At 41.5% G+C, this 16,137-nt stretch overlaps 1 protein-coding gene across 2 annotated transcripts; it reads left to right on the forward strand.

Moving 5' to 3' along the window:
* The first annotated feature begins 415 nt into the window (after nucleotides 1–415).
* On the forward strand, nucleotides 416–15,364 carry exoc3l4 (exocyst complex component 3-like 4). 2 transcript variants are annotated; one of them, XM_084569485.1, is made up of 13 exons: nucleotides 417–1,077; nucleotides 3,255–3,371; nucleotides 4,296–4,544; nucleotides 6,656–7,274; nucleotides 9,948–10,065; nucleotides 10,889–11,014; nucleotides 11,552–11,652; nucleotides 12,105–12,203; nucleotides 12,583–12,706; nucleotides 12,869–12,991; nucleotides 13,373–13,525; nucleotides 13,663–13,784; nucleotides 14,382–15,364. In XM_084569485.1, the coding sequence occupies exons 1-13, from the start codon at nucleotides 828–830 to the stop codon at nucleotides 14,596–14,598; spliced, it is 2,418 nt and encodes an 805-aa protein (XP_084425611.1). In that variant the 5' UTR covers nucleotides 417–827; the 3' UTR covers nucleotides 14,599–15,364. The 2 variants fall into 2 exon arrangements, with proteins under 2 accessions (XP_084425612.1, XP_084425611.1); XM_084569486.1 differs by lacking the exon at nucleotides 3,255–3,371 and having other exon boundaries at nucleotides 416–1,077.
* Nucleotides 15,365–16,137: the final 773 nt, after the last annotated feature.

Genomic DNA, 16,137 nt, shown 5'->3' on the forward strand with positions numbered 1-16,137 from the left:
GTGTCGGTCCGGTTAAACAAATGCGATATTTAAAGCATAGTATTATCGTTTATTTGACCGTCAAACACTGTTATCACCTTTAATCGCTTGAACCTATATAAACATTTTTTACACGGTTGTTATATACATATTTTTTTCATTATAATAGCTAACCCACATAGCAAAACTACATTGCAATGTAGTTCAATATTTGCATATTTTGCTAAATTTGCAAGACATATATATATTAATATTTAAAATTGTTTTATCATAAAATTACATTAAAGCATTATTATTTAGATCTTTCAGATTATGACCTGTTATTCAGTTTACAGTTCACATATGTAAAAAAAAAAAAAAAAAAAAAAAAAAAAAAAAGTGAATGTGATCAGACAATTAATTGAAGAGCTACAAGATGCTGGTCACTCTAATGGTTAAAACAAGTCTCTGTGGGGTTGTATTAAAAAGTTCTTTATTTTCCTGACTTCCTCTTTGCTTTGATCTGGAAAAGGGAAGCTGGCCAGTCAGAGAACGCTGTGTGGACAGGTTTCTGGAGAGAAAATCAACCAGAAACTTAAAAACTGATTATCAGAATGAATTATGAAAAGGAAGTGTTCTTAGTGGAAAACTGTCCAGAGTGGAGTTGCAAGCGCGACAGGTTCAATAGTTTCGCTTTCGTCTCACCCTCTTATCATAAATGCCAGCTGTCTTGTTATGTGTAAACAGAACGATTGACTGAAAAGACGTCTCTCTGTTTCGTTCTTCATTTCAGAGAGCAGCGAGCAGACGGGCACTTCGTCCTCAGACTTACTCTTTCCTCACAGTTTGGGCTTATTTAATGAGATCAGATGTCAGAAATGACGGGCAAGTCCACGGATAACAGCGGCGAGGACAAGGTGTCCCTCAAGAGCAATGGGAAGACGCCGACCAGCAGCCCCATGAAGGCGACGATGGAAAGGTTTAACTCAGTCAGGAAGAGCATCCGGCGAACTATAGAGAAGAATCCTCTGTCACCTGGAGGGAAGGGGATAAAGGGTGAATCCAAAGCACCAAACGATGAGTCAGGATCTCCGTCCTCACCTACGCCTCCATCACCCAGTGAGTATCATCATGAAATCTGCTGTGAAATGGGATTTACATACAGGTACACAAACATGGCCTTTCAAGGTCAGAAGATGAAGAGGAGACACAAGGTGAGAGTCTCTGTTCTGGGCTGAAAAGTCAGATTTTTACAGCTGATTGCATCCTCAGCAAACAGTACGCGGCTCCGGTGGGAATTGAACTTTTAACACACTGAGCTGCAGAGAGATCCTAACATGAATATAAGATAAGAAATCTTATCAAATGGAATTAACTGCTTTGTTCACTTCACCTTAAATCCCCTGCACTTGTGTGAGCTTGTTTGATTTGTAGGTTTTATTGTGCAAGTGCTTTCAGCTGAGAAGGACAAGTCGTGTCTCCTTTACACTCGTAATTTAACTCTGTAACAGCAGCTACAAATACAAAAGTTGTATTTGGACGGTTAAAATATCTAAAAACGTCTGTGAGATTCCTCGGATTGCAGAATAAACGGGTATTAGATGCAGGAAAACACATTTAGCACTCAAACTTAATGTTTTCTTCTAAAATATTGCTGCCTTCAAATGACGTCGTCCAGCTCGGTCACATTATATCGGCTAAGAATGGTCAATTTAGTTCAATATTTGCATATAAGACTACATTTGCAACCTGATTTAACCTAATTCCTTATTTATACTTTTATAAACATGATAGTTCAGTGCCTGTTATAACTGACCTCAGATCAAAAATGACGACTTGAGGTCAGTCGTGTAAAAAAGTCAAAATGAATGCCGCCCTCTTTTATTGAATCACACGATTGTTAGCTTGCAAAACCATTAGCCTCGCTGACTTCTAGATGCCAACAGTTGCCTAGCAGCGTTGTCCACATGACTTACATCTTGATTTTACGAATCAATCTTAAATTTTTTTTATCATGTCTTCACCACAAGCTAGAGAGTCGTTGACATTTCATCTGCAGCCTCTCTGGTGTCAACAAAGAGGTCAAAGAAAGGGTCAGACATTGTACGAATACACAGTGGGTGTACTGTAAGAAAAGACAACAATTTGAAATAAAGGAGCACAGACAAGAAAAGAGCAAGAAAATCAGGCCAGGATTGACTATAACTACTGGATACAATTCAGTTTACAGACCAGAGGAGGAGTGGAAATTTGTCAGTTGATTACATTACCAAAAGTAAAATCAAAGACAGACAGAAGCTTTTGGAGACTTGTCTTATCGGCGGTTGAGACGGTTGAGAGTTTATCAGGAGATGAACTCCAGCCAGACGGCAGATGGTCTGCAGGTCTGCAGCTGTTACACATACTGTTTGGAGAAAATCGTTGTTACATGCACGCCTATATTTGTAGCCGCAAAAAAGGCATCAAATCAGAGCAAAACGTTTCATGCTCCGTCTTTGTAGCGCAAGATCAGAAACTTTTTCAACATAATTTATCAGACATTTAAATAAACGTTATCAAATGAACCTTCAAAATAAAGCAAAGTGGAAAACACTACATGGTTTTTGAATAATAACACGTGATGTGCACTGAGTGAGATAGTTCTGTAGTTTCCATTTTGTAAGCCAGTTCGTCTGGGGTTTTCCCGGGGAACCACACACTGGAGCTGCTAAATATTCAAAAAAATCCCCTCATTGATTAAACACGAGACTTGCTATTCAATAAGTCAACTTCTAGCTTTCCCAGAAGCTTTAAAATGGCATCTTTATTGTCATGCAAATGTCTGCTTTGTAAGTGTTTTTTTTTGTTGTAACTGAGATGTTGAGTCAGCAATAGCACATGTGAGAAATGATCAGGAGTGGCATGTAAACACTGAGCTCAGCGTTTACATGCAAACACTGGGCACGTTTCTGCAGCAATTAGGATGATTAATTTACTACAAGTGGTGAGGTTTCTTGTAAATCATTATCTAGGTCATCATTGGAAAATGAAGACATACCAGACAGGATGACTTTCAGTTTTACTGGACAAACCTGTTCTGTTTGTTAAACAGCCTAACGTATTAACAAAACACTGCCAAGTCACGCACGCACACATTACACATAGCCTACAAACTGTGTAAATGTCAAGAGTGAATTTTCTTCTTTTACTCCTTACTGGATAAAGAGAGATATGATGGTGAAACAACTAACTGCGGGGGAAGTTTTCTGGGAATGTTCTTCTGGTGTCAGGCTCTTCTCTCTCTGCCTTTCTGTCAGGTCTGAGCGCCAGCTCTCCGATCTCCTCTCCTCTGAAGAGCCTGTTCCAGAGAAAAGAGGATGAAGAGGCCAGCGACGCTTCGCCCAAAGACAAAACACTAACACGTTCAAAAACGGGTACTTCTACGGACATTTCTAGTTTTTACTAACACATCTGCTTTTTTGTCAGTTAAAAGGTATAGATTGCAGTTTTTTCCTTCAATGAACAACCAAAAACTCTCCAGACTAAAGGTGTGAGAGATGTCAGTCCACCTGGGTCATATATGGCTTTACCAACTCATTCCTCAGCTGATTCCACATGCTGAATCGGCTGTGTATTTGCTAACAAGGATCCAACTAGTGCCAACTATGGGCAGGATGCTTGTGTGTTAGCTCAGGCTTGTATAAAGTTGGCTACCATCCTAGCCTCCCAGCTAATAGTAGCTCTTCCTAACTTCTTAGCCATCTAGATAATTGTAGCTCTTCCTAGCTTCATAGCCTCACAGCTAATAGTAGCTCTTCTTAATTTCCCAGCCTCACAGCTAAAAGTAGCTCTTTCTAGTTTCCTAGCCTTCCAGCTAATTGTAGCTCTTCCTAACTTCTAAGCCTTCTAGCTAAGTGTAGCTCTTCTGAGCTTCCCAGCCTTCCAGCTAATAGTAGCTCTTCCTAATTTCCTAGCCTCACAGCTAAAAGTAGCGCTTCCTAATTTCCTAGCCTCACAGCTAATAGTAGCTCTTCCTAGCTTCCCAACCTTCCAGCTAATAGTAGTTCTTCCTAACTTCCTAGCCTTCTAGCTAATTGTAGCTCTTCCTAGCTTCCCAACCTTCCAGCTAATAGTAGCTCTTCCTGTTTCCCATTTTGAATTACGAGGACAGAATAACTGCCTCCTGCTGATATGGAGAGTCACTTCCTCTCGTATGTAGCAGCTTGTTGTTGGCTGTAGTCTTTGTGATGTGTTCAAGTGCAACTTTTTGGTCCAGACACAGGATAGGACAAACTCCAATAGATTTTTTTAATTTACTCTGGACTGAGTTCATGAAAAACTGTTATTTTGTTTCTAAGATCCCAACATGTCCAGCTCCAACAACCCATTCACAAGAACGTCGCTCCGCCGAAGCCTGGGCCTCATTAAGAAGGACAACAAGCAGAAGACACTCAACCCTGTCCCTGAAGGAGCTGGGGGTGACAAGAAAGAGGAGAAAGAAGAGAAGGAGGAGAAGGTGGAGAAGGAGGAGAAGGAGGAGGAGGAGGTGGTGGAGGAAATGGAGGAGTCATACACGCTGCCAGAAATACCCCACACACCTCTGTCAGGTACAGGCTCCAACGCATGTTTTAATACCTTATTAATCGAATGAGGATGAAGCTGTGAAGGAAAAGAGAAAACATGAACCATGTTGTAGGACATGCAAAAGAGATGAAGGATCATAATATGCAATATATATGTGTTTCTATACCAACAGGTGACACTAGCTAAAGCTAGAAAGGGGTTCAGTCCTGATTATCTGCTAATGTGAGGGTTTAAAGATCCACTCTTCAGACTCTTCTTGGCCTCCGTGATTGATATCTAAAATGTTAGGATTTTAAAAAAAAGTCTACAAGGACATGATTGATTGATTTATGGCTAGAGGCATGTGGATTAGCAGATTTGCAGCGAATTGTTGCAGGACAGCCTCCGTTTTGTTTGCATAGTCCTTCTCCCTGCATCGTCCTCCTCCCTGCATTGTCCTCCTCTGGGCAAGTTTGAGATTAAAGAGAAGAATATCTGTTTAACTCCAGAAAAGTTGACAAAAGCAAGTAAAATATGAGCAAGATGACGGAAATAATTAGTTGTGTGTCAAGACCTTTATCTGTCTATTATTTTCTTACCATGGGACACAGAAAAAAAACTGCATTTGTCCTGTTTTGTCCTCTGATTTTTTAGTTGAAAGACACTCATAGCTACGAGCAAGAATTCAAAACAGAACCTCGTTCCTCTGTCCGTACATTCAACTCTCTGTTCCTTATCTTTCTCTGTTGGTGCAACAGAAGCAGACAAAAATAAGGATCTGGTGTCTGCTGTAAATATTCTGGGTTTACCTGTACACAAAAGCTTCAGAATATGCTGAGGGGTTTGTGCATATTTGGGTATTTCAAGTTTGCTTATAAAAGCAGAAAACTGGAAAAAATATATTTTTAAATCCAAAAAGAAAAAAAAGAAAACTTTCCTTTATTCTGTAATCTAAAACGAAAAAGAGAAAGTTAATATTAGACTTAATTTTACAGAAGCGTGTCTTTCTGAGAAAAAAATAAATGATGTTTTCACAAGATAAAGTTCTCTATATTATATTATATACATTTACACTGCCTGGTCAATAAAAAGTCACCACCAAGAAAATAAAAAGGTCCCACACTCTATTATTTTGTTGGACCTCCTTTAGCTTTGATTACAGCACTCATTCTCTTTGGCATTGTTTCGATAAGCTTCTGCAATGTCACCAGATTTATTTCCATCCACTGTTGCATTAATTTTTCACCAAGATCTTGTATTGATGATGGGAGAGTCTGACCACTGCACAAAGCCTTTTCCAGCACATCCCAAATATTCTCAGTGGGGTTAAGGTCTGGACTCTGTGATGTCTCATAATCTCTGAACCACTCTTTCACAATCTGAGCCCCATGAATCCTGGCATTGTCATCCTTGAATATGCCCGTGAACATCAGGGAAGACTAAATCCATTGATGGAATAACCTGGTCATTCAGTATATTCAGGTAGTCAGCTGACCTCATTCTTTGGGCACATAATGATGCTGAACCTAGACCTGAGCAACTGCAGCAACCCCAGATCATAGCACTGATTTTTATTTTTTCCTTAGAAACAAATGGCTTCATTTAAGTGAAAGCAAAAGGCTTCTGCTAAATTTCCTTAATAAATAATAAAAGTGTAAACAAGTCAAAAACAAACAAACAAAAAAAAACCCCCAAAAGTCTGTATTTTCCATAAATGAAACAGAATCAATACGACAGCCTGGGGATGTTTCTTGCAGAAAAAACCTGGTGCTTCTCCAGATTCAGAAGATAAACGCACAGATATGAATTCACATGAGATACCATGTGTCATAAACTGTAAAATTACATCTGAATATTGTTCCAAAATCATATCCGTGGTCAGTTTTGACCAACAGAAGTTTTTCACAGAGAGCTACAAAATGAGTGACTGCTGTAAAACAACGTCTTCTTCTTCTTTACCTACAGTAACTTCTGGTTTTATATGAATCAAACAATGACTGTTTTCTCATGCAAAAAAGATATGAAAGGTAAATTTACTCGTTTAGCATTTTGTGTTTTTGCTTTACCCGGACCCTAAAGGATGTGTCGACACCAAATCACCAAAAACCTTTTACAAAAAGACAGTAAACCTTTCAAATAAATGTCTTTTCTCCAGTGATGCAGATCAATAAGCTGATAGAGAATGAGGTGCTGGAGGAGGCTCACGTCAACCTGCTCTCCATGCGGCTGGAGTTCCAGCAGGAGTCTGAGCGTTCTGGCGAGGACTCGCCCATGGAGCTGGCCAAGAAGGAGAAAGACCTCAACCTCCTCTACGACGTTCTGAGGAAGAAGATCTGCGACATAGTGCGCGACTCCAACTCTCTTCTCTCCAGAAACAAGGGGCTTCTGGTCCCTGTGGCCCGCATCATCCAGGAGGAGGAGAAGAGGGCGAAGGAGCTGGGAGGGCTACCAGACAGCTGGATGGAAGCCTGGAGGGAGGCGGTGAGCGAGGGTGTCAAGGCCAAGGTGGACAGAGTTCACTTGGATCATAGGGATGAGAACACCTCCTGGCTGGCAGTTCACCTGGGCCTGCTGGGTAAAGCCATCGTGGAGGACTTGGAGAACGTGAAGAGGGAGCTGAGGTGGTCCTACCCGCCCAGCTTTAAAGTCTTCAGCACCTACGTCCAGAGTTACCACAGAGTCGTTGGGCAGCACCTGAAGAAACTGGAGGGGGAGGTGACGGAGCTGAAGGATCTGTACGCCCTGCTGGACTGGATCCTCAACAAGTACAAGAGGTCAGTGGAGGCTGGTTTTACAGTTACCCATCAGGAATACACTTTCATACATTTTAACTTGAGACCTGGCTGCTGGTTCTTCACCTTTTGGACATTTAGACCTGCTGGTAGGAGCATCAAACCAATAAAAGTCACCAACCCTCTCTTCTGGAGCCACATTTACTTATTTGCTTATTTATTTTTAACAAGAATTTTTAAAAAAGGCGCTTTTTAGTGTCAAAATGCAGGTCTTGGAGACTGAATCATATTATTTTCCCCTGTACTTTTGCTGCACAGATTTTACACTCTAACTCCACAAGCCCCACAGCATGATGCTGCCCCCACCATGCTTATGGTGTCCGTAGCATCTGGTCAGATGTCCAAAAAGCTCCGTTTATGTCAAGCCTTGATCTGAAGCTGCTGGTTTTGTGGCATTTACGAATTGTTTTCCTGCTGGTAGAGGAATCAAACCAATAAACGTCACCTATGCTCTCTTCTAAAGTTATATTTAAACTTTATAGCTACAGCAGCTATAAAAACGGGATGTTTTCCCCAGTTATTGCTTTAGTAAACAAGACTCCAAAGAGCCATGACCAATATAATTCTGCAGTATTTCTACAGTATATTGTGTAAAATAAGTGACCGCATTCAACCCCTTTCAAGCCAGTATTTATTTGATGCACCTTTGGCCACAATCACAGCACTGAGTCTGTGTGTGCAAAGGTCTCAGTCGGGCTTGTGCATTTTTAAGTTTACTGCATTTTTCTTTGCAAATCTGTCAAGCTGCTCCATGATCGGACAAACACAGCCATTGTCAAGTAAAAAGCACAAACTCAGATTTGGACTGAGGTTTCAGTCGCTCCAGAACTAGCTTCACCTGTGCTTTGGCTCATTGTCTTGTTGAAAAATAAATGTTCTCCCAATTTGTAGTTCTCTTGGAGGCTGGATCCAATTGTCCTCCAGGTCCCCCAACCTCTATACTTTGCTGCATGGGTTTTACCCTCTAATAGGCGGTTTAGACTTCTGGGTTAAGTTGATGCAGAAGCTACGGCAACAATACAGACCCCTACACAAACAGTGTGCAGACCCTAGGGCTGTAACTGACGTGCACCTCCCCAGAAATGTAACTACGTGCCGCGGTGATGCAGAGCGCAGGAGCTGTGATTGGTCCGCTTACTTGTCCAAAACAATTGATTGTTTTGGATCAATACAGATGGAACACATCGAGGAAAAGCTAACTGAGGAGGTTCGGAGATGACTCGTGGCGCCATTGTTGAAAGTGAAGCAGGAAGTAGAAGCAAAAGTTAACCCGACTGGCAAAACAGACACAGCAGCCGACGAGAGTATGAGTGTAAATGACTTGCGGTTACGGCGTCTATGTCCCGCAGTACCTTAAAAGAGCCTTAAGTCTACAAGCCCCACGGCATGATGCTGCCACCACCATGCTTCACAACCGACATGGTGTGTTTGTCTCTGAATTAAACGTCAGTCTTATATGAAAAGCTGGATTTTTAATCATAGTAGGCTAGGTACTAAAATCACAGGGATTTGAAACAATCTGTCAATGTGTTTTTTATGAGTAACACCACAGAGATTCGTCTCAGCTCGGGTTTGGAGACTTCAGCAGTTCCAGCATTTTGGCTTGTTTCATTTGAAAGCCAGGCGTTTACCAAAAAGAGAAACTGAAAGTCAGCATATGTAAAATCTCAACCGCTGCTGATTGTTGTTGTTTACTAGAAAACGGTTCCTTTTTATTCCTTTATGATTCAAGGAAGAACTAAAATAACAAGTACACCATTTAACAGCAGAAAGTTCATGTTCTGCTGCGTCTGTTCTTAATTTATTTAGTTTTGAAATCCTTGCATTTGCATTTTTTTTCCAACAGCTGTAATATAAACATACTGGAAAGGAGAGAGACATGGATGTCATGTAGTAAAAGACGGAATTGAATCTGGGACATTATGTATTTTGCAAACGTGACCCAGACTGGATGTCCTCCAGGAAGCGCCGCACTGTGTCTTCTTACCATCATACTGAGCGAGTGGGTTATAAAAGCCTACCTGTATCAATATTTACACTCGCATCTAAACCCTCATTTGAGTGCCCTCATCAAAACTTGTTCTCAGATGGAGCAGACGGGCATGTTTCAGCAGCACCAGCACAGGACCACAGCGAGCCTGAGAGGGGGGAAAACAGCGTAAAAACAAGATTAAAAAAATCGCAGCTGACGTTATTTGTTGAATCAGGCCAAAAGTAAAAATAAAAAAGTGCTCCGAACAACGTTTGGGAGACCAAAAATAAACAGCTGATCTGATGAAAAGGAGCGCCACACTCTCCCGAGGCCGAAATGGAAAAATTTAAAATCAGGTCATGTCCACGTTTCTCACAGCTCATGCATTTTATAAATCACACACTTTCCTTTGCACAAAGCAGCTTATTTATTAACTGCAACGGACATTACAGCTCCCTCCTGCAATTACTTATTGTCGAAACAGCTGGACTTGTTTTTGTGTTGTCTCTGAGATCTTGTTCCCAGTTGCGTTGACATCACAAAGGTCTGCTATAATCTGATCAGGCTGGTCATGTGAATTCTTCTTTCCTCCGACATGAGGCGACACGTCTCCAGCTTAGTGCCCACAGGTGGCTGCAGCACCGTGACGTGTTATGAACTGTATCTTATTTCAACTTTAACAGTGAGAGGATCATGGGAAGTTTGTCGCTGCAGCCAGACATGGAGGGCGAGAGCGTTGAACTGCAGCTGGAGGAAGAGTTCCTGAAGCAGCTGAAGGAGAAGTACTGCCGCACGATGAGGGTGAGGAGCTCTCAGCGCTGGAGACGTCTCAAGATACAGGATACAGTTTTAAATAAAAGAACAGACAGGTTCTAGTTATGTTTTAGAGTTTAGCTAGTTTCCATTTAAATTAAACTTTGATAAATAAAGATAAATAATTAACTCATTAATTAAGCTTGCTTTCATTTGCCTTGGTGACATATTCAGTCTAATTTGCAGCTCACCGAGATTTACAAGTGATGCTGAGTTTGATTATCTGGTTTAAAGCATCCTTAACTTGCTTAAATCAAATTTTATTTACTAGTTGTAACGTTAGGCATCTAGATTTTCTTTATCCCAGTTTTTAGGCCCAATAATTACATACTTTTATATATTTCTTTATTTATTTTCATTTCTTTTCATTGTTTTTCTGTTATTCAACTCTTAAAGGGATTAAATTAGATATTTTGTTGTAAAATTTTCACTTTGCATACACATTTTTACATGAAATTAGCATTTCTTTAAATTTCCGGTTAGCCAAAGTTCAGATATTTTAATAAATAAGTTTGTCACAACCCGGCTCAAAGAAAGAATGAAGTGTGGAAACGACACATGAATCATTTCAAAGCACAGTCAGTAAACACGTAATGTTCGTAGTGTGTCCTGCAGGGCCAGTGAATGCAGTGAATCTGAGCTTCTTCTCTTTTCTCTCTCTTTACGGGTGTGTCATTATTCACATCTTCATCTGAGAGTCGGCAAATGTTGCAGCTCTAAATAGAGCCAGTTCTCAGAAACGACGTCTCTTGCCTCTTGTTGCTGAATCTCAAGTTCTGCAGCGACTTTAACGCTGACTGTTTTTCTGCAGGAGGACATGAAGCCTTCGCTCGACAGAGTCATCGCCCTGGAAAACGAGGAGATTTGGCAGGAGAGAAATGCTCCAGAGAAGGAGGATAACGTCCTCTGCTCTAAGTTTCCTATGGACATTTGGACGGTACGATGCAGAGACACCGGAAATGTATTCAGCTTCAGATGTCACGTTGCATTAATAAAATTAATGATAACATACTCTTTGATTTCATTTGGTCAAAATGTGTGTCTTTAACATACACTTACTTAAAACACGTATATATTTTTTTTGAATTTGACCTTGCAAGTAAATAATTATATGTTAGTAAATGTTTAAACAGGTACCTTTGTTTTTAGGCCCAGTAAATGTTAAATTGTATATATTATTTCTATGGAGTAGTGGTTAGTGGTGCAGCTTGGGATTGAGGGGCCCTCAGCAAGCATCTAACCCCAGTCCTTAGAGGTTGCTGCCCACTGCTCCAACTGTACACACCACTGTGTGAACAAATGGATGGGTCAAACAGCAGGAACTGCAATTTCCCCATTGCGGGACAATTAAAGGTTCAATTATTATTTGTTCTTTAACTGTAGTCTAAATGATTGCTGCAGTGCATGGATTCAACCATGTGGTGGCAGCAGAGAGCTTCACCTTCTCCATTTCTGTCTCTCTCTCTCTCAACAGCACGTTAAAAGCAACGTAACGCATGCTTCAAGAGTTGATGCACAGCTGGAACAGAAGGTGCTCTCTCACTGCCTCGAGGAACTGCAACAGTTCCCCAAGAGGTGCGTTAACGCAGAAACTCACAGACAGCAAATGTTAAGAATGATTTTCACCTTTTACATGTGCCACAAAACCTTTAATAGACATCGCTCTTGACAGCTGTGTTAAAAATTTTTATTTGAAGAAAACTTTCGGGATGCAAATCCTCTAACATCTTCTCGGTAATCCTATATAAGGCAGTTGATGCAAACACTAACATCTGATCTGATCATTTTATTTAACGTCCATGGAAACAGTTACGTTGGAACCTTTGATCAGAATGTTTTTTTATTTTATTTTTTATTATTATTTTCCTCTTCCTGTGATGAATGAACTTTTGTGGCATCTTCATGAAATCTAAGCCTGAATCTAACTGCATTAACTGGAGCATCAAAACCCTTTTGTCCGTCTGGCAGGTTCAGTCCTGCCTCTTCTTTCCCCTCCTCTGACTTGAAGTCTCTTCTTTACTCTGCAGGTTTGAGTCAGAGTTCTTGCGTCACTGCGGCGAGCTCAAGCCACAGCCAATATGGACAGAGTATCAAATAACCTACATCAACAGCTTCACCTCTTTACAGTAAGTCATGTGACTGTTGTAGCTTTGCCGTTTGTCTGGTATGACAAAGGGAAAATGCAGGGCGGTTTTAGATCATTAAAGTCCCAGTGTGTAGGATTTAGCGACATCTAGTGGTAAGTTTGCAAATTGCAACCAGCTGAATAACACCTCCATCATCCTCCTCTTCCAAACATGCAGGAAATGCCACAATGAATGCTTAAAATTAAAAAAAAAAAATCCACAAAGCCAGTTGATTCGTGCACATTTTCTAAAAAATGTTTGCACTCATGCCTCACAGCGAGAAGGTTCTGGAAAAAATCTCAACCTTTTTCTAAATCTAACCCAGTTGTTTTCTCTCCTTAAAGCCCTCAGACACTGACGGCTGTTTTTCCTCCTGCAGGGAGCACATGGAGGGATACCGGGACAAATGTCCAGGTGAAGTGGAAGGCTTCAAGAAAGAGGCGAAGTGGCTGATTGACAGGCTGCTGCAGGGCCTCGAGGACCAGTTCAAAGAGGATGTCAAGGTATTACAATCCGTCGGATCAGATACTATTAGGTGAAAATCCACATCTCCTAAGGAAAATTAGAGTAACCTCAATTAGAGTAACTCCCTCAGATCTATGGCGACTAAAACTAAAATTGCACTGTGTTGTGACTCTGGATCTTCCCTGTATGTTGTTTTCCAGCTGTACCTGAGGAGAATGATGACGAGGAAGTGGCTCACCAGCGACGAAGACTTCACTCCCCTTTACAAACGGACGGAGCAGCTTTCAGAGCACTGTGAGCTCATGAAGCCTCCACATGCCCAGGTGAGGAGGAAGAGGATGCTTTATTAAATCTATGTGGTTGACCAACACCTCCTAATGTCAACAATAAGCCATGACGTTCACAGCAAGGGCTAAACTTTTACTGGCATTAGTCCTATTGTGATTGGACAAATCCTGTGTTTATAATACAAGTAGGGACTTGTGAATTGGTGGAAAAAGAGGAACATCAGATATCCTGAAGGCTATTTTCTTTTTTGGTATTCGTTTTGCATCTCAGACAGAGATTCTGGTGGAGTCATGCTGTAGGCATTCCCAAATGATGCTACTCAGAGATACCGGCGTTACGCAAGCAACCTAAAGTTATTTTTGTGAGCACACTTTTGCTTTTTCTATTTCACATGACTTCCTCCGTGTTTCTGGCAGGAGTTTGCAAGTCAACTGCATTACTACGTGGCGAAGGAATACTTCGGCCAGCTGATGAAGAATAACTACACATGCAAAAACCACAAACACGACAAGGCGGCAAACAAGATCCGTCAGGAGTGGAATAAGCTCACAGACCTGTTTAAAGACATGGTAACATATTTACTCAACTCCACCTTTTCTTTTTTGTGCAGCCACAATGTCTTAACACTTCTTTTTTTAATAAAATCCTCAAATTCCACCTCAGGTCAGTCTTTTAGTTTCTGTTTTTTTGTTTTTTTCCTTTGCAGGACTCGACACACGAGTGGCTGCACCACGCTGGAAACGATCTGAGCGACATTATCGGACAGAAAAACAAGACGGACATCAAAAATCATCTGAAGCCTTTAGTAGAACACTACCCAGACTTCAGGTATGCAATTCTAACTCGACACAAATCAGGACGGGTAGCTGGACAGGTGTTTAAAACTGCTTCGTGCTTTTCAGCCGCTGACAGGAGAATTAAATAACATTGACCATCTTGTGACGATTCAGTGTTCTACTGGGAAACATTTGAACCTGGCATTCACTCATGTGGATGTTACTTAGGCATGTAGCACCCACCTAGACCAGACTAGGAACCCCCACCCCATAGCAATGACACTCCTTGATGGCAGCAGCCATCCCCAGCAGGATGCAGACTGACACAGACACACACACAAAAACGCTTTAGGAACAACTAAAAAAAAAACATGAAGAACAGCACAAGGTGTTGACCTGGCCTTCAAATTCACTAGATCCCAAACTGATCAAGTATCTGTGGGATGATCCACAGAGGCCCCTCCCCTCAAAGGCCCTCCATTTACAACATTCAGTTGCCAGACACCACAGGACACCCTCAGAAGGCCCATGTCCATTCTCTGATGAATCACAACTGTTTTGAAGGCACAAGGGAGACCTACACAATATTAGGAAGGTGGTCATAATGTTATGCCTGATCTGTGTATTTCTCTGTGTTCTCTACCTGCAGCCGTAAGCACCTGGCTGCCGTTCTGTACTTCAGGGGCCTGCTGAGGGGCCACGAACGCCGGCTGATACTCGAGCAACTCACAGCGCTCAGGAAGGAGATGGGCAGCTATGACGCTGATAGGAGAGTTTTATTCGGTGACATGCAGGTCAACACCAACACAGACTGTCTGTCCATGCTGCCTTTCTCCTGCTTCAGCTTCCTGACGCCTCACAACTAAGGAAACACCGCAGGTGAAATGCAAGTTCAGCACATGGACAGGAAAAGCTGACGGTGCAGTTTTTCTCAGGGGGTTTGATCTGAACCGTCACTTTTATTTCACAGGAACATGTACGCATTTATTATTCCTTCTGCAAAACTTTCTTCCACCTTCAAAATCAAACACCAAGCGTGAACCGATCCACAGCCGGGAATTGGACTTTGTGGATCTAGTCTTTAATCTCACTAAATACTTGTTGCTCTACATAATTTGAAATCTTTGAGAGTGAGCAGGTTTTAATCTGAACCTGCAGCTGCAGATCAAATAAAGTTTGCAGGTGGTCGAGATGACGACCAGAACAGATCAGCAATGTGCCAACGCCATCGACTGTACATAAAAGAGAGATGCCACGTGTGACGAATCTATTCAGTGTGACACATGGAGTGTGTTTGTGTTCACAGGTTTTCTGAGGAATTAAGAGCTTGTGAAAAATGATAAATGTGAAGCGGATTTGATGAGTGAAATTACGGTTTTGTCGTGTCAGAGTTTAAGGTGGCACACCGAACTCACCAGATTGTGTAAATATATGTAAAATGTAAATTTGTAAAATGTGAGCACCTCTTGTCTTGTCTTTCGATCAGAAAATTTTAGTAGCTGCAGGAAACTCTGCATTAATATGATTTTTATTTGCAGGTAATCATTCAGTTTTCCTGAATGTGTGTGTGTGTGAGGAGAGTTCTGTGAAAACATGTGTTTTTTGTTTTTAATAAAATCCCGTAAATCTGTCTGTCTCTAGTACATCACTAACAATCCGAATAAAATGTGTCACGTGAACACCACATGGGGGCACGGGAAGGTTTCGTTTGAGCACTGCTAGCATCCCATGGAGAGGTTTGTGAGAGGGTTTACCAGCTGAACATGAGCCTTTATCAACTAAAAACACAACTTCCAAAGCAAAGAGGTAACAGCACAGGAGAAAATATAAGAGACGCCTTGACAAAGGACAAAGAGGAAGGCAGGACTATGCAAGCACACGGAGAGAGGGGCTAACGAGACACAGGTGAGACTAACGGGGGCGGAGCACACAAGCAGAAACCAATCAAACAAACGAGGTGAAACAGGAAGTAAAACAACAAGAAACAGATTACAAAATAAGAAATGTAGGCAACACAGGTGCAGGTTGGAATGCAATGGCTGGAAACCTGTTGTAGGTATGACAGGGAAGCAGGATCCAAAGTTTAGTTTAATAAGTTTTTATTGTGAAGGAAACAAAAAGATCAGCAGAGAGGAGCAGGGTGATACAAATACCTAACAGACATCAAAGCTCAGAGGGAAATGAAGGAAGAACAAAAGGTACATCAGGTAAGAACACATCTATCCAGGTTAAGTTAACAGACAAACTGAGCAAAGAAAAAGTGTCAGGACCATGTAGTGTCTGTTATCATCACTTCCTGTTTTATTTTGTAGTCTGAGTCTACTGAAGTCTGTCTTCCTGTCTAGTTCCGTCTGTAATTGCTTTCCCCGCCCTCATGTGTTTCACCTGTGTCTCATTGTCTCCCT

The sequence above is a fragment of the Chelon labrosus genome, assembly GCF_963514085.1.
Source record: "Chelon labrosus genome assembly, chromosome: 20".
NCBI classification, from domain to species: domain Eukaryota; kingdom Metazoa; phylum Chordata; class Actinopteri; order Mugiliformes; family Mugilidae; genus Chelon; species Chelon labrosus.

Bases quoted from the DNA above. Each gene is read 5' to 3' on its own strand.
- exoc3l4 (XM_084569485.1), top strand. From the start codon at position 828: ATGTCAGAAATGACGGGCAAGTCCACGGATAACAGCGGCGAGGACAAG. The intron at 4,545-6,655 runs GTACAGGCTCCA...TCTTTTCTCCAG, and splicing joins ACCCCACACACCTCTGTCAG to TGATGCAGATCAATAAGCTG. The intron at 12,992-13,372 runs GTGAGGAGGAAG...TGTTTCTGGCAG, and splicing joins TGAAGCCTCCACATGCCCAG to GAGTTTGCAAGTCAACTGCA.